General features: G+C 38.4%; 1 protein-coding gene across 2 annotated transcripts in view; it reads left to right on the top strand.

Moving 5' to 3' along the window:
- Positions 1–22,734: 22,734 nt before the first annotated feature.
- rbm33a (RNA binding motif protein 33a) overlaps positions 22,735–26,300 on the top strand; it is a 23,427-nt gene continuing 19,861 nt past the window's right edge. For both annotated transcript variants that reach the window (XM_034559722.1, XM_034559721.1), the window contains exons 1-3: positions 22,735–22,924; positions 25,457–25,535; positions 26,204–26,252. In XM_034559722.1, coding sequence (XP_034415613.1) covers positions 22,906–22,924; positions 25,457–25,535; positions 26,204–26,252 — 147 coding nt within the window. In that variant the 5' untranslated portion in view covers positions 22,735–22,905. The remainder of the gene's footprint in view (positions 22,925–25,456; positions 25,536–26,203; positions 26,253–26,300) is intronic.

The raw sequence follows: 26,300 nt of genomic DNA, 5'->3' as shown, positions 1-26,300 counted from the left end.
GAAGGGGAGAAAGAAAAAGTCAACCCCAGTGGCTGTGTCAGTGACCCCGTCTGAATCCCCACTAGGGCACCTAACACGCAAAGGAAATGAGTATTTTGTGGACTGGTTGGTCCCCTCTCACATTGAGCCCTCCTTTCTCAAAAGCACCTTGGTAACCCTTGATCTCTCATGTATGGAAGTCAGGGCACTGGGGCCTGCAGAAGTTGACTAGGCAGACAATAGCAAGCGGATGCTTTCTGGAAAAGTCACACCCAGGCAACTCTCATTTCACACACCGTGTTTGAGCGACCCTTGTGAAGAAATGCAAGACTTTTCAATAAAGATTCTTTTTGTTCACTTCACCAAATTCAGGAAAAACAAATCCCCCCATGTGCTTCTTCCCCCCCCCCCATGTAGCTGTACCATATCTGGTTTCTTGAGTGGATAATTTCGTGCTTTAGGGGCTGAATTAAAACATTTTGCATTTCACATAGTTGTTTATAAAGTGGCTTATAAGCAGCTGTACTTCTGGTCAACACTGACCGAATCATGTTTGTCGCAAACATATTCGTCTCAAGTTTTGAGACACAACGTTGAAGCAGTATAGGTCACATTTCTTCACAAAATAGATAACATTAAAAAGTTTGTATTTATTTCTAATATCTACTTCGGTTACATTTAGAAAGATCACACAGGTCGCAGCAATTGTTTCAGTTACACTTTTACTTTTATGCAGACTGCATTGAATGCAACATTCACGACTGTGTTGGGAAAATTACTCGTTTTGGTGCAACAAGCCCTTCTGACCAACGTTCATGATATACTGATACACTTTTAGTAAATTAAAGCAGATATTCCTCACTGAACCAAACTGTTATAAATTTTAACCCGTCACATTTCCGTCACAACAGTTTGTATTCATTTTAATACACTTAATGTAAAATACTTTCAAAAAGCTGCATTTGACGATTATTCTCATTTATCATCCAGTCGATAAAATTTAAAAAAAACATTAAAAAAAATAAAAATTACCATCAGAAATTACCAGAGCATGAGGTACATCACCAAATTGCTTTTTTACCAACAGTCACAGAAACAGAGAAAAGCAGTGGTTGATAAATGACTTTAATGTATACAACATCAGAATTGTTCATTTTCTGTTCAACTAATAGATTAATCAACCAGTTCAGCACTAATTATAATGATAATACGAGTAATAAGACACACGTACACTCAGATTATGAATAATATGGCAAACCAAAAACAAGATGAATATTGCATGAATAAAACCGATATTATGTTGCAATCCACAATTTCATCACATCATTTGGATTGGAAGAAACTGTTATTAAATCACTGATTAGTCATTCATTCTAACAAGCAATGCCGAGGCATGGGGAACATTCTTCGGAACATTTCTCACTCTCCGATGCCCTTCAAGCATTGTGACGTTGCATTTGGAAACGACTGATTCTTTGGCTGTTTGGCTATTATAATGTATAATGTAAAGACCCAAATGAAGGTTTTCTCAAACTTAGTACTATCGTCTACTTTCCTGCTCCCTGAAACTCTGAAAGAGGTCCGTTTAAAATATAAGCTACGAGTTAAAATGGGTATGCAACAAAACCTTCCCCTAAACAAGCTTTACAAACAAAAACTGACTCCACAGAAATAATAATACCTTTCTCTGACATCGTTTTTAAAAAGTTTAATGCCATAGTAGTGGGTCTGTAATGCACTAAAGTAAACAATGTTGAAAATCTACCAAAATCAGTTCCAGGTTCATGTCTGAGACAGTTTATAACAACATTGAGTATTCTGGAGACAACCAATGTAGGCAATGATAGAAAAAGGTGCTGTAATGAGGGATACTGCATTATAATTTCATAATTAATACAAGCAGGGAGTTTATGTAATGAGAACAAACTGAAATAGTCAAGTGTGTTTGTGTTTCTTATGTTCTCTTTCTATATACTAAATTAAGATGTACAATGTACAGTCATGCCATTTTTGGCCTTTGTTACCAAGTTTGTGTTGCTTGCTGACACAGCTAGACAGGGTCAAGGATACATCTGACTCACCTCAGGCCCCCTGCTCTCCCCGGGGATTGGCCTGTCACTCACTTTGTGGTTACGCATCATAACTGACAGAGGCACAAAGTGAGAGCTCGATGCTGCATCAACAGCAGCAGCAACATCATCACCAAAACCCATCCTTAGCATGACATCTTCCTCGTAGTGCACCACCAGCTCTCTACACTGTGGAGTGGAGGGTGGGACACACACACACACACACACACACACACACACACACACACACACACACACACACACACCAAGAGCCGATAATAAAATGTCATTCAGTGCGAGTAGGAAGACCTAAAAATAGAGGATTTGGACATTTACCTTAAGATTCTCCTCACTGCAGTTTGGCTGTGGGATGCTTTGCAATAGAGTTGTTATGATGTGGCAGCCAGACCTGCAAAGAGAAATGATTGGGTGTGTTACTTAATTTCAGACGGTTTATCGAGACTGGATACACACATCTACGCTCGGTGATCCCTTCTAAATAGGTTCCTAGCTCATTGAAACGGCGTTGGGTTGGTGTAGCGTATAGCCTTTAATTGGTATTAAGTAGATGACATAATAAGCACATGCATTGAGCCGTTTGACTAAGAGCAAAGGGTTTCAGTGATCATCGCACTTTGTTCTCTACATTAAAAATGAATATAGTTGCTGAAATGCTGTACTGTACCACGTCAGAATACAAATGATGTGATGGCCATTGTGCCCGAAAAACCCAAACTAAGACAAATTACAACATAAACACATATACAGTATATGAATAAATAGCTTGTTTTTAAGTCTTAGACGCTACAGAGCGGAACATCCTGTGATAATTGGCGAGGGCCCGTTCATCGTGTCAGGCCACAACTGATAATTTGTAGAATAAAATGGCAGCGCGCCAAAGACCTGGGTGAAGAGTTCAACATTTTTTAACACTTCTCATTATATTGACGTAATGGTAGCACTGAATCTCAAAAAGCATATTTAGCATATTTTCCATTTGGCTGCATTTTAACTGGGAATTGAATAGTAGCCATGGTTTCGGCATCGATGTTAGGATGGATTTCATCGTTTAACATTCAGTCATTTAAAAAGACGAATATACGGCGGTGTTTAGTTCTATATCCTGACAAATAATGGCTGGAAATAGAGCACTAGTGTGAGTTACAGATTTGGGATAAAGCGGTGACAAAAGAGGTTAACCCTTCACTGATTTCCGCCCAATCTACCTGTCTAGACTTCTTTAGATTCTACATTGTTCTCAGACGGCCAAATACACCAAAAATAATCATCTCAGTTGGAGTTGGCATACAAGGCGAGCTGCGGCTCAGTCGACCGTGCCTTAGCTCACAGTAGTGGGCGTCTCCCTCTTTCTCCCTCTCACTCATTTTGCTGCATGCTGCCATTTTAACTGTTCCTGAGTGGCAGGCGAGAGGGCGGGGTTGGTAGTGGCGGCCATGATGGTGGAATCACTAAACCCACTCCTGAGGAACAGCCTCAACATCAAAGCCAATCGACATATTGGGTTACTTTGTGGTTCAGGCCAAAACCAGGGACTCTAGGTGTAGGCCGCAGTATGAGGAGATAAACATGAATACCAACATCTTACTGCATGCACGGCAAAACATTTTTATAAGAGAATGAACTAGTTACGTTTTCTGACAATTGGAAAAAAATTGGGAGAAAATGTCATCCTAATTATTAATTATAGACTTCTGTTATGTAGTATTTTGAATTTAATCATACAAATGTCACATATAAATAGGCCAGTGCAGTATATAGTACAATAGCATACATCCATACTGTATGTTGGCGTTATGTCTACTTTGTTTTTTTTAAACAAAGATTTTGACTGAGGTTTGCATTGTTTATTTTTCTTTTCTCGAGCTTGAATATATAATATTCTCAAATATTTTTTATTAAATTACGCATGTATAATTTATGTTTATTAAAGAGCTAGTCAAAACCTTCCTCTAGTGAAATATATTAAAAGAAAAATCACAATAAAAAAAAAAAGGTAAAAGCATAAAATAGATGCAAAATTACTGCATGTGTAAATGTAAGAATATTTTTCTTTGTTTTACCTCCAAACTGCCTGTTGAGTATATTGTATAACAAGATCAAACGGATAACAAAATCAAAGATTACTTACTGCGTATGAGAAATAAAATGTCCAAATGTATCTAAATCAATAAACCAACATGAACCACAAATAGCATGACTTCCATGGTGTGAGAATATATCAAATAAAAAAGAAAATAAATAAGTTGTCCTTCTGAAAGCGTCATCATGGGGTCAGATATTACTAACACAAACAAACACAACATTCTCATAAAAGTAACATTGTTGGTTCAGAGTTGAAAGGCGAAGGAATACACCAGCAATATTCTTCTCCATTTTGCACAAATGTCTTGACGTCCTGTGACCATCTAAACATGTCACACAATCATTAAAATATAAAAAAGGAAGTTTTGCCAACAAATTCATGCTTGTGGTCCCTCAAAGCAGACTGTGTATTATGTGGGTCACATCAATACCCGCCTCATTTCCCCACCCCCAACCCTTAAAATTAAAAAAAAAGAAGAAAAAAAAAGTCTTCCTTGTATGACCAGAGTTGCTCCTAACCAACTATATTTGAGGTCAAAGTTCATTAAGTCCCCGTGGCAACACCAGGGCAACAAGTAACAGTGTCTAGACAGGTCATGGTATCCCCCCCCCCATGCCCAAACCAACCCACCACCCCCTGGTTCTTTCCGGAAGGAGGTGTCAACAGCAGCCAAGTGCAGGGTAAACAGGGCGGAGGGGGGGGGTGGCCTTTGGCCCCCGTGAGGTCGGATCAGCACCTCCACCCTCCACTGATCAAAGATGAGGATCCTCCATGCCAGGGCCTTGGTCAAAGGGGGCAGGGTCGGGAGATGAACTCTGTGTTTCTGTAATCTAGATGTGTCCAACCTCGATTGTCTTCTTTCACAGCCCAAAATGGACCCTTCCGGTGCCACTGATTACATTAGGGAGGACAGCCTCTTTTCACTGGGGCGCCTGGACAAAAGAGGCGCTTCCGTGCCCCTCACCATCTGGTCCCAAAATAACAGAAAAGGTCCCAGGAAAAAGAAACAAAAAAAAAAACAGCCAGCACACAGCCCTAAATGAAAGGAACGCTGTTTGAATAGATGGGATGGCTGAACAGATAAGCCAACATACAGTAAAGCCTCACATTGACGCAGAGATTGGAAGCCAATCTAAATAAGCAAATAAAGCAGTGTACACGGGCTATGAGGAGCAGGTCTGCAAATCATTGACGGGTTTGTGCAGAAACGGAATTCTGCTGTGCACCTAATAAGGAACTGTGCCACACATACATCATTATCATTGCAAACTACCGATGCCCGGAGGCTCTTCGTCAGTTTAATCTAATATGTGTCGTTCCACCGTGGACAGATTTGTGATTGAAGAGAAAAGATAGTTTGGGGGTTTTAATACAATACAGTCGATAAAAAAAAAAAAGGGAAATAATTTAAGAGATAATACATTAGTCATAAGAAAAGAAAAAAAAAAGCCAACGTGCATTAGACAAAAGGATTTTTTAAACTTTGACTTTAGTAAAATCAGCATTGTTGCTACACAGGTGTGTCACATTAGGTTGATTGCCAATTAGCAGTATTTGCAACCTCAAATCGCCCACATGCTGTATGTCTGTCATTTATTGGTTAGTTTCACCTCGAGCCCAGTCCGCTTTGTCAAAGCTGTTTTGCCCAAGGAGTCATGACTTTTGACTGTTCCTTCCACACAAATCATTTTGCCCCCCCCCCCCAAACCAATGCAGCTGCTGTTTGGGCACAGATGATTTGGTCTAATTGCGGCTCATGTTGCCTTGAAAACCCTCAGAAATCAAAATGCCAATTACTAGACCTCTATTATAGATGAAAAAAGCTGGCTGGCATTACACATAATATTTCCAGCATGTGTAGGCTAACATTGTTTGCAACTGTGAGGAAGTTATTTCAGAGTTGAGAATATATATTCATTTGTTTAAGGCCGTTTTGCCTCTACTCAGTATGTGTGCGGTTACTACTGGATTTTAAAAAGACGTTTAAGTCAGCCACCTGCACATATTTGCTGTCAAACTCATGCTATTGACATAATAACTTGGGTTTTTAAAAACCTGACGAGATAATTATAAAAGTTGGAAATCAAAATAGGTATCTAGCTAATTTAAAATAAAAGCCTTAAAAAGGTCCTAATCTCCAGTCCGGAAGTCTTTATCTCTTTCCTTTGAGGATTAAAATGCATTTTACGACTCCAGGTTTTAATAAGATATCCTGTTCCCTTCAGCAGCCTCTTTGAAGGGTTTACATGTTGAACATGCAGGTACTCCAGGTAAGCTACACGGCGTTACTGTCATAGAACGGAGAACTTGGAGCTTTTGGATCTCTGTTTTGTGAACGCTGATTATGTGCTCTGCTATGCATGGCTTGTCTTTCTCTCACAGTCCACAAGGAAATTTGGTAAATAAACTACCTCATTAGTGCTAAAGGTGGCGCTGCCCTTGATGTTGAATGGATTTGTCAGGAGAAAGGTAGACGTGCAGCGGCGAGAAGTTAGATTGAGTAGCCGACCCATAAGGGACCCGCTTTGAAAACGGATTTTATAACAAGTCAAGCAACAATAACGTGGAAAGTACAAAACTACCTCCAAAACAAACATTATGTACAGACCATACAATTCTTAATAACATGCCCCAGGTCTAAATGTAATATTCAATTTCAAGATTTTGAGAACCGTTTGCTTGTCTGTCCACCAATCATGATTGGAAACCAATTCACTGCCATCCACTCACAGTAAATATAACCAGCTAGAGCAAGTGTTAAATTAATGTACGTATTCATGGTTTCAGATAGACCCATCATCCGAACGTTGAATGAATGTAGATATGGCAGATTTATGAAATCCAAATTAATATTACTACCATTAATGGATGTTTTAATGTGTCATGAGATATATGAATATGACTGGTAGAACTAGGACACACAGACTCCTGAAGACAAGTTTTTTCTTAGTAGCGTCAAATTACAGAGACATTAAGTATGTATGTTGAAGTGCTGAAATTTCATGTAGCACATTTCTATTTTCAGCAATCTGTGAATTGTTTACATTCAAACTTTTCATTATACGTCCCAACTGTCAACTTACTTTTCTCTCTTCATTCTTCATTATAAAATCACATCAAGGCCTTTCTGTTGTGGGTTTTTAATACATATATAAACCATTTTAAATAAGTGAAATGCATTAAAAGAAGCAAAAAATAATGTAATAAATAAGTAGAAAGACTGTGGTAATGCACTAAAACAGGACCAACATCCAAGTCGCCAAAATGGTCAAATGGCACCGATAAATGAGCTGGTGCTTAAAAATTAACTGAATGTCAGTCTGCTGGTATGATTCATGAGAGTTATATCTGGAGAGGAGTTGAAATTATGACTTCAATGTCTTAAAATACCTACTTCACACATGTAATCTCCAGCTACATCCTGCAAGTATTTTACATCGGATTTCTTCATCCGTGTCATTTCTGGGAGAACGGTTCACAGAAAACAATATTGAAAGAATAAACTGAAGCGGGTGAGGTGCTGTGATCTGTCTGCTGTAGTTGGGATAAAGCTTTCCAATACCAAATAACAGGAAAAGTTCCAAACGTCAGAGGTGAGGCACAATAAGATAAGAGGTCAAGACTTGCTTTGTAGAAATGCACTCAAACAAGGATTTGACTTGAATTCATTTGGCTTGGACAGTTGTCCGCCATATTGCCGGTTCTTCATAACGAGGCTGCACGCTTGCACCTGCTTTGGTTCCTTCAGAACTGAAAGTCAACCCTCTAACACACACGGCCACACAGAAAAAGGTTATATGGCCGATGTTGGTTCTGCATTTATTGATGAAAAAGGTTTGTAAACCAGAAGACGATGCACAGTCCCAGGGCAGCGATAGCGATTGCGGAGGTGGAGAATGCTGCAACATTGCAATTTACTGGTAAATTATGCAAAAGTATCATAATACTTGGACACTGTAGTTATAGACACAGCATCATTGTATTTAGAAAGTATCTTAATGTTTTAGAACTTGTTATATCAGTGCAACGCTTATAAACAGTGGCTTATAAACAGAACTGTTACATACATGAACAACTACTTTTTACAGCAGGTAGGGTGGAGAGAACAAGAATGCAGAGGAAAGAGATTCACAGCCAGAACTGAAGCAAACACCTCAAATGGGACTGCATATGCATACGCCATGTTCCTGCCCTCTCTATTCCCAAAAGGTTTTTTGTGAAAAAGAAGGAAAACTAAAACTCTTCCAGCAGCAGGTCAAGACTCATCTGTCAAATACAGTCCAGTGAATCATGTGCACTACCACACGCATAGAAAGAAACACAGTACAAACTGAACTTTCTCTCCAATGCGATGACTTTCTAAACTTTACTACAGTCTCGGTAAAGAGAGCAACACCGGAGGAAGTTCTCTTCCCATTGCAAACTGAATCCGCCTTTCAAAAAGCTCTCAATCCTGTACGTCAAAATCTAAATAACAAAAAGCATTATCAAGTGCAACCCACCACTCATTCATTATGTGTCTGCTGGGGGTTGCATATAACTGGCAGACACCAGCTCGGTTTCACAACTGTGGGATAAGTGAAGTCAGTGTGACATATAGAGGGCAGGTGGTGCCAGTCAAGTGAAGTACACAAGCGGAGTCCCAATCTGTAGTTTCTTCGCTCCATAATTAGTTATTTTTCCATAGTTATCACCGAATTATGTCATCAGGCCTTACAGAGTACTCATTATTCACTGCAACAAACAAGCTGGAAATAACACTCAATCCTATGGAGACCTGGGAACTGCGTTCCAGGGAGGGACTCAAGTCGCTGTGTGAAACCAACAAGAACCAACACGACACCTGGCATTTTCCAGCTAAAGTGGGCCGTTGCACACTGCCGAGCACAATGGAAAGACATGCTTCTTAATTGTGCAGGTTTGAGAGTGCTGAGAAAAAAAGATCACATATGGTTGGCCGTAGAAAGGCTTAAAAAAAACTTTATTTTTTTAAAATGTGAATTTATGGGAGGAAACTGACATCGATGTTTGGACATTTTTAAAGAGCGCAAAACATTCTTGAAAAGTCACTGTGGCTTTTTAGCAGATCGAGGGTATCAAATATGTCCATTCACAGCAGCTGTCATATAATAATGATAATGTACACTTTTATTCTTCTCTGCATTTGACCCATCCTTAGTTATTAAGGAGCAGTGGGCTGCAGTGAAGCGCCCGGGGAGCAACTGGGGGTTCAGTGTGTTGCTCAAGGACACTTCGACATGTAACTATGGGGAGAGCGGGGGTTGAACCGTTGAACCGGGTACCTTGTGGTTACGGGACGACCACTCTCCCCATGAGCTACAGCGGTTATCGTACAGTATTCACTCATTATGAGGGGAGGCTACACAGCATTCAGAAGTATATAAATATATCAAAACAAGGGAAGAAAAAAAAAACTTAAATATCAAATGCGTAATATAAAGAGGGGAGTCGAATGTGTTGAGAATTGTAAATTGGAACGGGTCAATTAAAGTGCTTAGTCTACGTTGAAAAACATGACAAATATATAATAGGTTAGGATTGAATATTTTTTTGCCTCTCAAAATATGCCTTTTAAGAACTCATTATATTATTTTCTCTTTTGGAGGTATTCATGTGAAAGTATGAGGAGGGGAACATCACAACAATCCTCTGCAGGGCGTCAAGCATTCGCTGTTATTTGTATTGTGAATGAAGAAAAATAAATGTTATGTACTATGAGGTTATGCCTGTGACTGTACAAAGTAATTATTGTAACTTAAAGATTCAACAAGGGATCATTTAGGTTTTTTTTTATGTTAAAGTCATCCTTATACAACAAACACTTTTATACTTTACTTCAGTTCACCCAATAACCAGAGTCCTTATTTTCTGATAGAACCCTAATATTGTACAAAAGCAAACAGTGGTCATATCGTAACAATTCAAACAATTTCTATGTAACTTTTTTGTCAATATGTACAAAGTTCATGAAAAGTTAATCTTATTAAGTATTTCTGAACATCCTCGTGTATTATGTATTTATCTCTTCCATTATTATTGTCAATCACTCACACCTGGCATTTCATGTTGAAGTAAGTTGTAAACGTTAATAATAAAAAAAAGGGTTATTTTTATAAAGATCCAAGTGGAATTTGCTGGGTAGCGTAAATTGCAAACAAAGATGTGAGAATAACGTTAAAATTGTAGACAGATACTGCAACATGAAAGAGGTGTAATATATTTTATTAAAGCGGAAACCCACCTCTAAATGCTTAACGGAAGTATAACTAAAGGATCAGCTACAACGAGCAATTAAGTGGTTTCTTTAGGGTCTCGTGACTACCAGTAAACACAGTGAATTAATTTAAACGATTGCTAATTCAATTAAGGGTTATCGGGTTTGCAGTATGAAGATCATAGAATGAAAACAGAGGAAGTCACCAAGATAAATCTGGAAGGAGCAACTCCTGCACTTTGGAGACGCAGTGTCTGCACCGTCATAAAAGTGATATGGGTCCTGACTTAAGGTCAGTGCAAACATTTTGAAGAGGGTAATTAGTAAACGGTTAAAGGCGGTTATCACCTAGTGATGAAGATGAAAAGGACTCGAAGGAAAACAAACTGGAACTGGGCTGGTACCATTCACATCACAGTCGGATTCCAGAGGTCATGTGCTAAGTCCTGTTAAGAGCCTCAAAGGGCGAACCCTGAACATTGGCCACTTTTGTGTGAGTGTTTGGAAACACAGCCAGATTTTAAGCACACAAACATGAAAAATATCAATTTCACATTTGGTTTAACGCTTTCACACTTTGTGTCACTGACACCCAGAGAGAAGGGCTGTGGAAGACAAAACACAGCTCCTGGATAAGGATCATGTTAATGCCTATCAATTAGGATCAAAAAGGGATTAACCGGCATGGTTGCAGCGGTAGGATGGAGATCCATGCAAAGTCACTGAATACTAGGGGTCACACCCCCGACTTCATTAGGCCTGACCTTTCCACGCCATTGTGTGGCAGGAAAAAGACCCTTCAGTCTGTGTTCCCCCCTTTACCCATCTGAGAGAGTCAAATATGAGACAAGCAGAAAAGCTGTTAGAGATCAGTGAAATATGAAATATTCACTTTCAAAGTCCAGAGAGACTTATTAGGTTACTGCAACTTGGAGCAGGTGGGTATTTACTCATCAACCCCCCAACCGCCCTGCAAAGGAAATCATTTTTTTCACCTTAGAGAGAAGTGAGATTTTACTAATTAGTCATGGTGCAGCCTCCCCTCGCTATGATGTACCGCAGGGTTGATGAACTCAAACGCTGCTTTGCCGTCTTAATTCACAAAAGGTCAAATGGCAAAGTGGAAGGTGTGTCCAGGTGTGTTAAAATAAGCTCCAATTAGGGAAAAATGCAAGCGCACCCTCAAGTCTCACATATCCAACTTGGAAAGAAACTTTCAGTAAAGCTCCTAAACTGGGGTGATTTTAATGCGCATATTAAGAGCAGTTTTTTGAGAGAGAAATTAAAACAATAGAAATATATTTTACCCACAAACCCCTTATACAAATATGACATTTAAAACATAACAAGACATAAAAAGTGAGGGTTTCAACTAGTGCACAACTGTTGTATTAAGTACTAAAATATTATTTCTACGTGTGAGATGCAACAGAGAGCTTTGACAAAACACATAAGTTTATAGTTTCTCTTGTACAACATGTTTTTACACATGAATTTCAGCATCTTTAATGTTCAAAAAAGCAAAATGTTGCAATAAAAAGGTCAAGAAATCTGAAGCTAAATGGTTCTCGGAGTAGCAGATTACAGTGTGACTAGATGACTAGACTATTTCTCGTGAGCACAATTATGTTATTTTACAATTGCACCATTACTTATATATTTTTTTGATTGAGCCATGATTACATTTTGTAGATAATAAAAAAATGTTTTTACTATCAGAAGCACTTCTGTACATTTTATCAAAATCAGGCTCTAAACTCCATCATTGGTCAAGCTCTATAGAGACTATGGAGTTACAAGGACACCGTTTGGCTGAGAGGAAGGGAGACCTGGGTTCGATAACTGACAGTGAGTTGACCTCTGACTTCACACCAATGACAACAACTGTGTTTTTAGGGTAAAACATTGTTTTTAAAAAAAAATCTTTTAGTTGAGAATTAAGTCCAGACAGACGTTGGAACTGTAACATACTGAGCAGTATGTTAAACGCTTACTGTTAATTCAACTTGTGTCAGCAAATGGTAACTTAGACTACACACATATTATATATAGTTGTCAACTCATATTATATATAGTTGTCAACTTGTGCCTCCAAGGCCCAAGTTGACAACTATACTCAGTGAAAGTTAAAAGTGAAGTAAAAGAGCAGAAGTTCATCTCAGGCCAAACGTTTCTTCCCAGATACTGAGTGCTTGTCCAGGCTGCTGCTGAGTGTAAGCAGGCATGCAGCCCTGCACCTCAGTCAAACAGTGGTCACCCAGGCCTACAGCCTTCTTTGTACCGTTTATGAGGGTGCTATAGATGAGCACCCTCCATTTCAAAGTCAGTGGTGGGTTTGCAGTCAAATTAAAACCGGAAGTATTGCTGGTTATGCCATGCAGCTGAGTGGGAACGGACATGCGGCACTTGCACATCTTAAGACAGGCTGGCTCACAAACAGTGGAAAACTAATTCAGGCAAACATAAGGCAGTCACACAATGCTGCAGAAGTTCTTTACTTACCTTTCACAGAGCTCAATAATACGACTTTTAACAAATCAACATTTACAGAGTAGTCACTGTGCAATTTCCTTCTTCTAATGAGGATCTAATATTCATGTTACGTTGATATTGATGTTGTGGCTGCAACTGAAATTCAAAACCTCTGCTCTGGTGTGGGTTGTTGTTTTAATGCTAAACAAAGGTCTGCTGTTGCGCCAGGCAAAGATCTTACTGTTGGCCCAAGATCAATTACATACCTCAGAAAGATATGTTTAAAAATCCACCCCATAAACAAGTCTCTCCTGTTGTTATTCAAATATTAGGGCATCATGAATATAGACACAGAAAAATATAAAGAAAAACAACCAACTGCAAGTGATCGGCAAAAATGTTAGATCTAAATGCATATTAGCAAAAGCATTTGAGGTGAACTGAAGTATACCTATTTAATACAATCAGGATATGAATCTGTCTGACAACAGCTGAAACTGTTTAGTAGTGTGCATACTGCCTTCCTGCAATATGGTGAAGTAAACTTGTTTCGTGCCATCTACAAAAGGTCAACAGGTTTAAGTGTGCAAAACAATAAGTCCCAAAAAAGTAATATACTCAACTTGACATTAATCTATAGGTTTTGTAATTGCGACTCGTCTCCCGCACATGCATAAACCCCAAGTGCCTTTTCACTCTATTTTCATGGCAACAGAGCAGAGGCCCAGCTTAATATGTTACTGACAGCTACCGTTGTATTACGTGGCATCAGAACACTGTGTGGCTTTCACACGAGGTCTTAACAGTGGAGGAAAACAAGTATTCAAGAGGGTAAAGGTCACCTGAACCTTTCAGTGAGTCAAGTTAGCTGTACATCAAAATATACTATACTTTAAAATAAATGTCGCAATAGGCCGATTTTACCTTTTTTGTTATCCACTTTATCATAATAATAATAATACCAATGTTCTACTAATGCAAATTAACTTACACAAAATATAGCATTATATGTTGCTTCAATTTCTTTTTTATTCTTAGTAATCATAATATACCAAATAAAATATGTTTTACATTTAATATATATACACACACATATTTGTATATGATTACGTTTATACACCAAAAATTCAACCGCAATATTTGTAAACTGAAATAATTTCAAAATATATGCATAATGTTATCGTACAAATCAGGCAAAAGAACAGCCGACTGACATTTTAATGAAGAGAAGAAGAAAAAAAAAGTTTATTTTAGAGTGTTAAAATTCTGTATTTTCTAAATACTGTAAAACACCATTTAACTGCGTTGCAAACTAATAATCCCGGTGATATTCAGTTGGGGGAAATTCCAACTCGCAAGATCAAATCAAACATAACAAAAAAATTATCTTTTCATTGCATTTGAACATTTTTTTTTTATTCAAGTTCATTGCATGTCTTACTCATAACCTTATGTTTTAAATTAAGCTTATATCAATTTTGCAATGCAAATATAAATAAAAATCACAAACGGCATCGCACACTTTGAAACATTTTCAATGCAAATAATTACATTTTATGCCGTTAATATTATCTTGCATTGTTGGAAAATGATACACATTGGATTTAATTACTGCATCAATATTTTGTTTATGCATTTATCCACGTGCATATTCAGTAATATTAAATATTTCATCGAAAGCATCTGCAAGATAATGTTAATGGCATGAAAATAAAATGGGAACATTTTATGTTGAAATCAAAACACTCATCCAAATAAAAAGGAATCGCGCTGCAGTTCATAACAAGTTACAATTTAAATCATAAAACGCAATTCAATCCAAATATTATATTTTTTTTTTTACATGTTCCCGTTTGTCCAGTTTTATCTTCAAATCTTGTTTTCACCGCAAAAAGTCGTGCCGTTTCCTAACTGGAATAATGCTGCAAGTTCAGATTTCTTTCTTTCTACGAGCTACATTATAGTTCATCTCTTATTCCACTGCCTAAACCTAAAATGGACGCCGCTAGCTTTGAGTTAGCAACGGCTAGGACCAGCTAAGGGTCACAGCTGTGCAGTGGTGCTCTTAGGAGGGAACAGGCAAATGGATCCATGTGTTGGCAGGTTGCCAGGAGACTCCTTAAAAATACAGTGAAGGCCTTGATTTAAAATATGCCACACCAATGTCAAAAGGAAACTGCGTCATTACGCAGCAGAGGCCGGTGAGATAAACAACCCACCGTTTTACAGCAGACAATGGCAGGTGCTGCTGTAGTACAGAGCAATGCTTGGAAACGAGCTCAGATTTTACTCTGTACGTGCACAGAAATAACCCAAGAAATCTTTTCTTTATAGCTCAGGCAGCATTAGAGCCTGGATGAAAGCCTGTTTTCTCTAGACATCATCATGATGTTAGACCTCGTGACTGCACTGTGGGTGGAGACAACGAGCCAATAGAAAAACAAGATGAGGACTCAGAGACCGTCTTGCATCAGCACTTTACAGCTAAGCCTCAAGTGAAAGTTCCGAGATCCATAACCATGATCATGTTATGAAGAGATCACAAATCAGTGTTAATACAAAATTATTGCTGCAGACGAGTGAATGACAGCACTGAATATGATGAGCGCCTTCTCATCATCACATCATGTAGAATTGGCTTTGCAAGCCAGAGCTCAACCTCTGTAAATACTGGTCTGTGCAGCTGACTGATATTTCCCTCAGGCAATCACGCTCACTGCAGCACCTTAAAGCATTCCTCAGATAGCTTTCTCAACTTTTAACGTGCCCAAAAGTGCTTTAATGAGCAGGTCAATGCTGATCTTACCATTTAGGCGGAAACACTCCGGCGTTGAAGACACGAAGGCATGACAGACCATGGACCTCCTGTGAAAACGAGAGAGAGAAAAAAATCTTGTCAAACAACAGCTTAATGTCACAGACGGGATCAATAACATACAAAACTAAGACAACTAAAGGATGAGCAATACATTAAAAAGCCTCTTCATTATTGTTTTGTAGATTTGGCTTAGAACAACAACAAAAAAGATTGCAGTGATAAAAGTTACAAATGTTGCAAGGAATTAATTAAACGATTTGAAAGCAAATAAAAATCGATAAAAAAGGTATATTCTAGGTTTAAAAAAATTTAAATGAATGAGCTGTGTTCGTAACATATATTTTCAATTCGATATCCAACTAAAGACGTATAAATTATGAATAGGAATTGTTTAAAGAAAAGGTAGTATTAAGTGATGCATCACTTTATGTGGAGGGACTATTTGTAGTCACTGCTACAAATAACAGATAACCAACATTAAATTAACTGTATGCAATATGAAAAACAGATTTTGTGATGCATTTTTCTTACCTTTCTAGTTGCAATTCCAATCCTTTTCATCGATCAGGTTTGGGAAAGGCCTGCAAAGACAGTGCATGCTTTAAGTGCTTCTGTACTCTTCCTTGAAAACAAAATCAACAAGCCCTCAAAAAACATTCAGGATTATGACAAGACGAGACTAAAGAAGGTGTTTGAAAGCAGACGAGAATGCACTAAGTAGGTGATAATGAAGAGCTCTGTCCAGGCTGGTCACTGATAAGGCAAACAGATAAACATCAAAGACTCATTGAGTGAAAGTAACTTGTAATGTCAGAGTGAGGCTAGGAGCACTTTTAGAAGCCAAAGTGAATGTGGCGTGTACAGTCCCTCACTGAAGAAGTGGACGGTGCAAAAAGTATTCTTTAAAAACACTTCTCATTACGGTTTGCCATATTTGACTTTTTAATGCTGTAAACATGTATATAATAAAGTAAAGTGGTGCTTTAACAAATGCACGGAGTGGCAGGTTGCTGTTGATAAAACTGAACCTTCCATGAACAGAATAAGTTTATCTTCCATCACGTTCCAAACTATGTTTAACAATAGAAACTATGTCATTAGTTTCGTAGGCTATTATAGCACTTAACTGAGTGTAAAGAAGAAAAAAAATGCGATAACGATACCCTTTCCCTTCCAACTTGTAAGAAATGCAATCAAGATTCAGTGACTGCCACATAGTATGATACTTATGCTAAACAGAAAGAGTATTTTTTTTCCCCAAGTTTCTGTTGAAGAAATACTTAAAAGACATTCAAGTGTTTTGATATCACACTTGTTTTCTCTAAAGGAGATTGGAAAGGTTAATTTCCATTACAACAGTTACATTATTTCAGATTGCATTAAATGATACTTGTGTTTACACTGTTGCCTTCAAAATCTGCTTTGCTAAATGTAAAAAATAATAATACTGTAATGACAGGGAATATATGTTATTTATATTTCTTTCAAACTGACTAAGTTATTGTAAATATACTTTTGAGATACCTAGTAAGTATGTCTAGTTGTAAGATACGGTATTCTGCTAATGTGCAGAATACAAGTATTTTTTTAAATCAGAAGCCCCCACTGACATTTATATACAATATGCAGAGACACTATGGTTGCTCATAACACATTTTGGGATGCCCTGGAACCCTTTGGCCGAGTTTGGCAGTGATGAATCCGACAAAATGGCTACCAAACTGCCCAATAACAGACACACGCGGTTGGTGGAGAAACAATAAATAAATAAACTTATATCAGATTTAAGAATGACATAACAACATTTGCAGTTACTGCGTAGCGTTGGCAAAGGATGGAAACTGTTGATTAAAAAAAACATCCATCATTTATGTAAAAAAAAAAACTGTTAAAAGAGTTAACGTTAACTTGAGCCCCCGTTTCATTGAAATATAACATATCATAATGTTTTCCCCCATGTTTTTTTTTTTTCCAGCTCACATCAATTCATATACGTCTTGGAGAACAACAATGCTATAGTAGCCATCTTGCCCCAAAAGAGGAGACACTGGGGAGGAGGGAGGAAGGCTCCCCGAGTCATATGACTGCACTGTCTGCTGACAACTGCAGTGACAGAGCAAAAGCGTCTAGACGAGTCCGAGACAGCAGCAGATCAAGTACACATGCACTGTTGCACACGTCATACTTAAACATTGTTGCGAGTTCAAAGCATTTCTGCACAAAGAAATACAAAAGCTCAGGAATTTGGGTAGGAAATTGTATGACGATGAACCTCCTCAAGAGTGGGGACAAGCATTGTTCTCACAGCATTCTGGTGAACACCGAAACAGTTCAAAATATATCAAATATGTCGGGCTCAACCACAGCGAATATGCAAAAACAATGCACAAAACACATAGAATTTTTCCATTTTAAGTGACGACGCAGTCAGATTCAAAATGGCATTTAAACATTTGTGTCATCCCTACAGATAGATAGATAGAAAGCAGACATATTAACGTTGTGCAATGGGGTCCGACTGTGGACTTTTTTTTTTTTATTGAACTTTTAAGCTTATTGTGGGAAGTTTATGGTAATACAAAAAACATTTAATTCAATATGTTTTACATTACATGTATTTTTCAGAATTGCTGTACGAGATGTAATCATGGCAAAAGAATAAATGCAGTGGTCTGATACAACACATTTCATCTATCCAATATCAACCAACGCCACTTTAAACCCTGTTTGAACCTAGGATGTGCCCAGCAACCAACCTTTCTGAGCTGTGCAGACTGCCATCTGGATGATGCACTCCTCTTGAACTCCAGGGCTGATCTCCTGCAGAGCATAAACAAGAGAAAGAAAAGGAAACATTACATAAAGGATTCATATTACCTCACCTCAGAGCCACATTGTATTAGTTTCAATTAGTTAAATGCACGTGTGCATGACATATGTATAGTTCTATGCCCTAAATCACCAATTAAGGTGGTATGGTTGAAAGCGTACACACACAAAAAAAGAGTCCACAAGAGAAAGGTGTTCCCCCTCAGGTGCCTGCAGAGTAACAGGTAGCTTAAGCGCACGTGGGGTTAATCAACAACCCCACGTCAGCCAAGGTGCGTCACCTGCGCATCCTCCTGAAGTAGTGGGAATGAGGTCAAGTCTCCAAAACAAAATAGCTAGTGTGAAATTCCAACGAAAAATAAGAACAACGCACATCATACGCCTTGTTTTGACGGCAAAAATCAATCGGACCACTTACAGTTTGCGGTATAACCAAATACTGTATATAAAAAAGGTAAAACAGGGTCATTTAAATTTTAAGCTAGCAAACCGCTTTTTCAACCAAACCCCGTCAGCGAACGGTCTCAAATAAACAGTTGTTTTTGGCGAATGTTTAACGCTGCAGTGTCGACTGTATCTCAGCCGACTTGCACTCAGGCGCCTGCCTTACCTACCTGTGCATAAAGAGCTGTCTGCTGCTCGACTGCAGAAGAAAAAACTTTCACAGCGTTTATCTGTAAAAAAATATATTTGGCTTCGCGTGGCGACTCGTGGGCGAAGACGTTTGAGGAGGAGAGCAAAACTAAAAAAAAATCCCATTTCCAACAAGGCGGCTTCCTTGTAAAATGTGCAAACAGATGCAAAACTCCATCTCCAATTTTATCAATTTCAGACAGACTCCAGACAGTCTGCAAGCGGGTACGTGCCTGCTTGTCTTGCGCGTGCACGCCGAATGGCGCGGAAAGCGGCGATAACAGATCCAGAGTGACAGCGCGAGCGGCCAATGGCGAAGAGGAGCCGAATCTGGTATCCAATCACAGTGACCGATATGTATAAGCCCCGCCTCTCCTCCTCCTCGCCATTCTGTTGACAGTGCACTGAATAAAACAACAGTCTGAGTTAAGCAGTTCATTGCACTGAGATGTGGGTCACTGACTGCAGCCTATTCACTCAATGCAGATGCATGGTATTATTGATTTCAAAGACATATTATTAACCCGGATATGTACATAAATCATAACATTAAATGTACATCACATTACCTAAATACATTCAACTAAAATAATCATAATCTGCCCTTTTCATATTCTTATTAAATATATACCATTTTACATTCCATATAAAAGCATATAAATATGACCTCAGGTCATAAATTAACAACAATTTTTTCTTTGGTTAAAATCACCAAAACCACCAGTTAAAATTGCGTATGATATATGTAGCAGTCATTGTGTCAATGCATAATGCACATAACTAAATGCAGTTGAATGAAATTAAAACTATGGTCCTATAATTTCAGTAGGCTAGGTGGATTGATGAATGGATGGATGGATGAATGGATAGATAGATAGATAGATAGATAGATAGATAGATAGATAGATAGATAGATAGATAGATAGATAGATAGATAGATAGATAGATAGATAGATAGATAGATAGATAGATAGATAGATAGATGGATAGATAGATACATAGATAGATAGATAGTCTCCATGTGTAACTGCAACTTCTCCAACTTGATAATAATGATGATGATAGTCTACAATACATAATGATTACAAAAATTAACTGATTAAATCTTTCATTTACAAAATAATCTATTGCAGGCATATATGCTCCATAACAATGCTATAGTAGCCATGATGCTGGGGTTATGCTCCATAACTCCAGCATAACTTTCTCAGGACAGTTGCTGACCCTCATGAATTAACAGCAAAAAGCTTATTGTCTCACACAAAACAACTTCCAAGTTGGCATTTTAATTAAATGTAAAGGCGTACAGACAAGTTTGTTGTAAAGAACTGTCCTTTGGATGGAAAATAACAAGTCTTGTCTCCTTCGGCTTTGCACCCTTTAATTTGCATTGTTATGGAAAACCACTGGATTTGGATAGGGCACAGAATCATTGAGGTCACCATAATAGAGTGTGACAGCTCCCCTTTTCACATCTATTTGGAAGTAAAATCAAAATTCCTGGGAAAGTGAATCCAGTATAAATATCTCATACAGCTTTGTAAACAGCTGTTTAGAGTGGATATTTAATAACGTGTATAATACATATTGATATGGATTGCACTTCAACTCAAGGAGAAAAACTGGATAAACAATCTTGTGTATGTGCATGCAGCATGACAAAAGTGAGTTTGGGAGGCAGAAAGATCAGGCTTTTAGAACGTTTAAAAAGCATGTTATAAAGGAGCAGCAGCACTGGGCCCTTGTCATTTGTTATTGTTGTTTTAACTTGTACACTATGAATATTGAATACTGTATATGACAAGGAAGTGTATGGAAGATTGCAAAACTGTGGTTAAATCGCATTTACTTTCAAAGATAAAAGAAAACACCTCAACATCTTTGTTGAGGTGGCAAATGTTCCATCCCACAGTCCATTAAAATTCACACACTGTCTTTCACTAGGAAAAAACCTTTACGCTTCCTCAAATTAAAAATCTCATGGCTGATCCCCTCCATCACCCTGGCTTTCAGATATTGACCTTGTGGTGCTACAAAATAGCTTCTTACTCACTGCGGGACCCCATAATGAGCCAATACAATGAGGCTACAGTTCACTGCTCACCTCTCTTTGGTGTCTCTCGGGGTCTTTGTTGACGTTTGTCAGCCCAGGAGGAGTTTGGGGGATAGAATTCTGCCGTAGTCTTGCTGTAGACTCACAACATCTTTGACTCCCAGACTTAAGCACGAAAGCGATAAAAAACTTGGTCAGAGATACAAAAAAAAGCTTTGACCTTACAGGGATAAAAACCAAAGGAGTGACTTGAATCTTGAATAAAACTTCCAAATTGATCAAGATTTGTTGTGGTATCCATACAATTAATGCACGCTCCAACCAAAAACCTATTATTTTATTTATCTGTAGAGCTCAACTAGTTAAATAATGACCTGACAAATACATTTTAAGGTAAAACAATTACTTGGAAACATTGTTGCAACATGTGGTGAACGCAGGTGTCCTCAGCCACTAAATGACAACCCTGCCTTCAGTGGAAACAGCAGGAAGCAAAAGGTCATAAAGAGGTGTGTGGCTTTCGCACCTGCCTCACACTTCTATGTAACCTTTAGTTGTTAGAGTCTGGTCGTGAGTGGTTGTCGTAGGTATAAGTGTATTCCTCATATATGATGACATATGTCTTTGTGTTTTTTTAATGACTCACATTCACTGAATGGCAAAAGTATGTTTTTTGGTATAAGAAACAGGTAGTAGTATATTGGTAGGTAGTATATATTGCAACAATGACAACAGTTAGAGAAATAGCCGTCTGAGATGCTCAACCAATGAAGGTCAGACAGAAACCTTCGAAGGAGGGTCCCCAACTGAATGTTATCTTTTTTGTAATTTGTATTCTTCATATTATTAAAAATAATAAAACTGGACTGTATTTTGTCCATTCTCATTTGGTCCAGTCTTGCTCTTCTCTGATGGTGTTTGCTTGGTCTCCTCAAGGTGCTCTTCCCCTGGACATGGCTGAAAATAATTAAGTTGGTATACATTTTAACATCAAAGCGACTGGAGTATTACATTCTATCCATACACATGTACACACAATTTACAGTACAGTATTTCTCATCCATGAGCCCTGACCCAGTCATCCCTGCATGACCATGATCCCAACCTATACTTAAAGAGTTGAATGAAGTAGAACTAGCCACAGAACAAAACCCTGTTTTCACAATTTATTAAATGTGATATGTTGGATAGTATGTCTTTAGCTTTACTCATAATTACAAGGATCATACAAAGTTTAAGGGTAAGGTATTTACTGTATGTGCAGAGAAACCTGCGGGCCTACTAGATTCCTTTTAACGTATGCCATGCATAGTTGTTTATAGGTGTCAGTTTCTCACCTAAGCCTATTTAATATTAATATGTAATCAATTGTATCCTATCCAACTGTACAACAAACGCATTTCCCACAACAAACACTTGCAATGGACTGCATGCTGTGGTGGTGCGCAGATTCATAACCAGTATGTTTAAGCAGTTCTCATGTAGGCAGCAAACCCATCAGGGGAGCTTGTGTTTTCTACCCACAATGCATCACCGCGGCAAGCACAGCGCGGCCATGTTTGTACTATTCTGGTCGTGAATCGATATCACTGCCGCATAGAATCGGTTCCCTTACTAGTCTCACGTTTTGTACCGTCAAAACGGTGGAATAATAAAGATTAAATGCACTCTCAAGTTTTGTAATCGCACTCTTAGCGGGACGCGCCTTGCACCATGTCAGCCAACGCCCAGAGTGAGTATTTATCAACAATGCTAAGTTAGCAATGTAGCTAAGCTAGTTAACGTGCCGAACGATAGCTAATGTCAAAACATTTTTTGAAACCAACAACCCGTGTTGGTAGCGGGACACATACCACAACAATGATTAACTATGGCGAACGCTTGCACATACGTTTAACACTCTGGGTTGTTCCGTGAATAACGTGTGTTAAGTTAAAGTGAAATGTAGTGATAGCTTGGGTGCTAACTAACGCTAGCTTCAAGTTATTACCAATATTTAGCTTATCGTAACAATATAAGTCTAAGTTATTCTCGCCAAATGACATTACCCACGAATTAAGCTAAATAATTGATGGCAGAGTCACGTTAGCTTTGAATCTTTCAGTCCAAATTCACGGCGTCAGGTTTATCAGCTGCTTTTGCTAGTTTAGCGATTTAGCTAGCGCTAGCAGCCTTGTACGTAACGCTAATATAACGCTAACTGGTATAAATCACGTTACAAACTTGAATGACTAATCGAGATTACTTCTGGCGTTCTGTTTTCCATGTTACAGTTACTCTTGAAGTGTTAACTTTGCTTAAAAATATGTAGAAATAATTTCCTCGTAAAGTCAGTCGTTTGCAGTTCTGATGCAAGCTAACATTAGCCGCTGCAGCATTAAGAGGAGAGGGGGGGGTCACCTGTATATGACGCAGTTTATCCTGTGTTTTTATTCCATATTTCCTTTTGTCGTTTTTGATTATCTTTGGGCTGTACTGACTATCAGTCTGATCCTATACATGCGACTTTGGGCTAGTTGAATACATGCGCGAGGCCTGTGAACACATCTGCTTCTCAAAATTGGCACTGCTGTGGCAGAAGGATGCATCACCTCGCAGTTTTTGTAATGGGATAGCTTCATCTGCCTGTTATGTCTGAGTAGGACTTGCGTAACCCAAGAGCGCTTCAACAAGGTTCAGACTGAAATGTTAGACTAACAGTTTTAAACTAAATCTTGGGCAGATCCACAACCTCATCTTACATATTATGTCATTTGTCTTTTTAAAGGAAGACGTTTGGATATGTTGCAGCAGCAGAATTAATGATGATTTTTATTTACTTGCTTTGGTTTCAGGATCCTGGTATTGTGCATGCTGGCTAACTGTTAAAAACACAGAAACAACACTGTTTCCCATACTTATGCTGCTACTTACTATACTATGTAATGGTGGATATTGAATGCACTAGTATAATTTTTTTTGCAGTACTTACAATTGTGTATTTGCCAATACCAAGTACCCATATGAGTACTTAATAATACAATGATGCTCCTCACATTCTGACATGTTGTAATTTACAACATGATGCTTTTGCTGACATTTTTAACATTCAACATTGTGCTTTCCTGAAACAAACCAAGCATAGTTTGTAGGAGGGATTTTAGTAATTAACTCTTTAACCATGCTACCAGATAAACGGTTGGAAGAAATATTAGAAATGTAAAAAGGCAGCACAACATTTTGCGGCTTGTCACTTAAAAGACAATAGCTGAACCCCCTGAAATATGTGCCTATCTTATCTGCTTAAGGGTTAACCCCAGTTGCAACGTCTAGTGGTTAATCCTCATAGACCGTCATGTTTAATGCCAAACGTCGCAGCAGAAATAAACATGTTTAAGCCTGGTAGAAAAACACTTTGATCCCTATATCAAATTCCCCCATTCATGACAACTGTACTTCATTTATTATATTAACACTTAAAGTCGGGCATAATTGAGGGCGTAGCTGCTTTGAGTGAGAGGTGGGTGCCGAACCTGGCTGCTAGCTGATCACGGTCTACTCTGCTGCATCTGCCTGGCCTGAGTCCGCTTCCCCCATGATCCACCTCTTTGCCCATTTTTATATTTAGACTGTGTTGTCACTGCCAACATGTTTACGGCTAGTGACATTCACTTTGAGCTTCAAAACAGCTCTTCATAAAACCTGTGGGTGATGTCGCGGAGAGTAGGTCCATATTTTATACAGTCGATGGGCTAACCCACGACAATGCATGCATTATTCAGGCTACTAACACTTCCGAAACTGGGTCACCTGATGATCAAACTGCAGCAGCTGGTGTGGGAGGAGCTGTGATAGCATTCTTATTGATGATTAGGTTGATAACTGGAAACGGATACATTTCTTACTGGTTTTGCACAAAAACTAACACTGAAACGTATAGAGCTACGCTGTAACACCAGCCACATTTTAGTTTTATGTACGTATAATAAAAAACATACCGTTCTATTTTTATTCATGACACGCAAAGAGATGGATGTGTTTACCAGTCTCTACTGTATGTCATGCTGTTGGTATACATGGCATTTGTGTACTTAATGCTCAAGTTGTTGATTCAGCTTGGCATAAGGGGTAAGCCAATCTGAATCAACAACTTAGTGTGCTAATAGTCTCTGTACATTTCAAGTCGTGCAGGCCAGTAGGACAGACTGATATTATCAACCTACGATGATGGTAATTATATTGGCATAGTCAATTGCTCTGTAAACAAACAACTTTTCTTTTGCAGATTATAACTTTGATGAATATAACAAACCTGGTGCTGAGCGGTCACGCAGGAGGAGAGGCGAAGATGACGATCTAGAGAGGTAAATATCTCTTTCTGATTTCTCTACAAAGAGTGCTGTAATGTAAATTAGTTGGTTATCAGTCATCTATACAATAACACCTAATTTCTCTACAAAAACCTAAATAAGGTGACAGCTGGCTGGAGATTACCAGGGAGCTGAACGTTTTCACCTCGATGATGGCTCACAACATCAAACACGTCATTTTGGTTTAAAAAGTACAAACATCAGAAGATCGCATGTACTAATTACCCATTTTTTAAATTGTTATGTCTCCATTCTGATCTTTAGCGCACAGCTGATGGGTACATAGTTTGTTTACATGACGAGGCATAACAGTTGCTGATAGGACACGGTGTCTCTCTCTATGGCCAAGTTCTCTGCCATCTTATGGGTGTGACCTTATTCCTCGTTCAGCTTGACCTAACGTTACATTTCAATTTAAATGAATGAACGTGACGACTTGTGATTCTCGTCATGCAGTGCATTCAGTTGGTGTTGAGATTTATTTCACAAATGGTTATACATTTTCATATTCAAATACCTGTTTATTATTCAAATATATTTTTAAATGGATTATGTTTGTTGACATCCTTATTGCAGAATAACATTATTTCTAAATAGATAACACTCTGCACTATTATATGGCTTAGCTAACCTGTTATTGGATGTTTTGTCTCTTTTCAAAGTGATTTGGAAGAGGAATTGTTGGGGGAGGATTGGCTGTCAGTTAAAAAGGTAAGATAATACAAACTCTCACTGTGTTGTTTGCTTTGATCTTATACT

This window comes from Cyclopterus lumpus, chromosome 20 (genome assembly GCF_009769545.1).
Source record: "Cyclopterus lumpus isolate fCycLum1 chromosome 20, fCycLum1.pri, whole genome shotgun sequence".
NCBI lineage: Eukaryota > Metazoa > Chordata > Actinopteri > Perciformes > Cyclopteridae > Cyclopterus > Cyclopterus lumpus.
The sequence above is the reverse complement of the archived record's forward strand: the minus strand, read 5'-3'. Positions and strand labels throughout refer to the sequence as shown.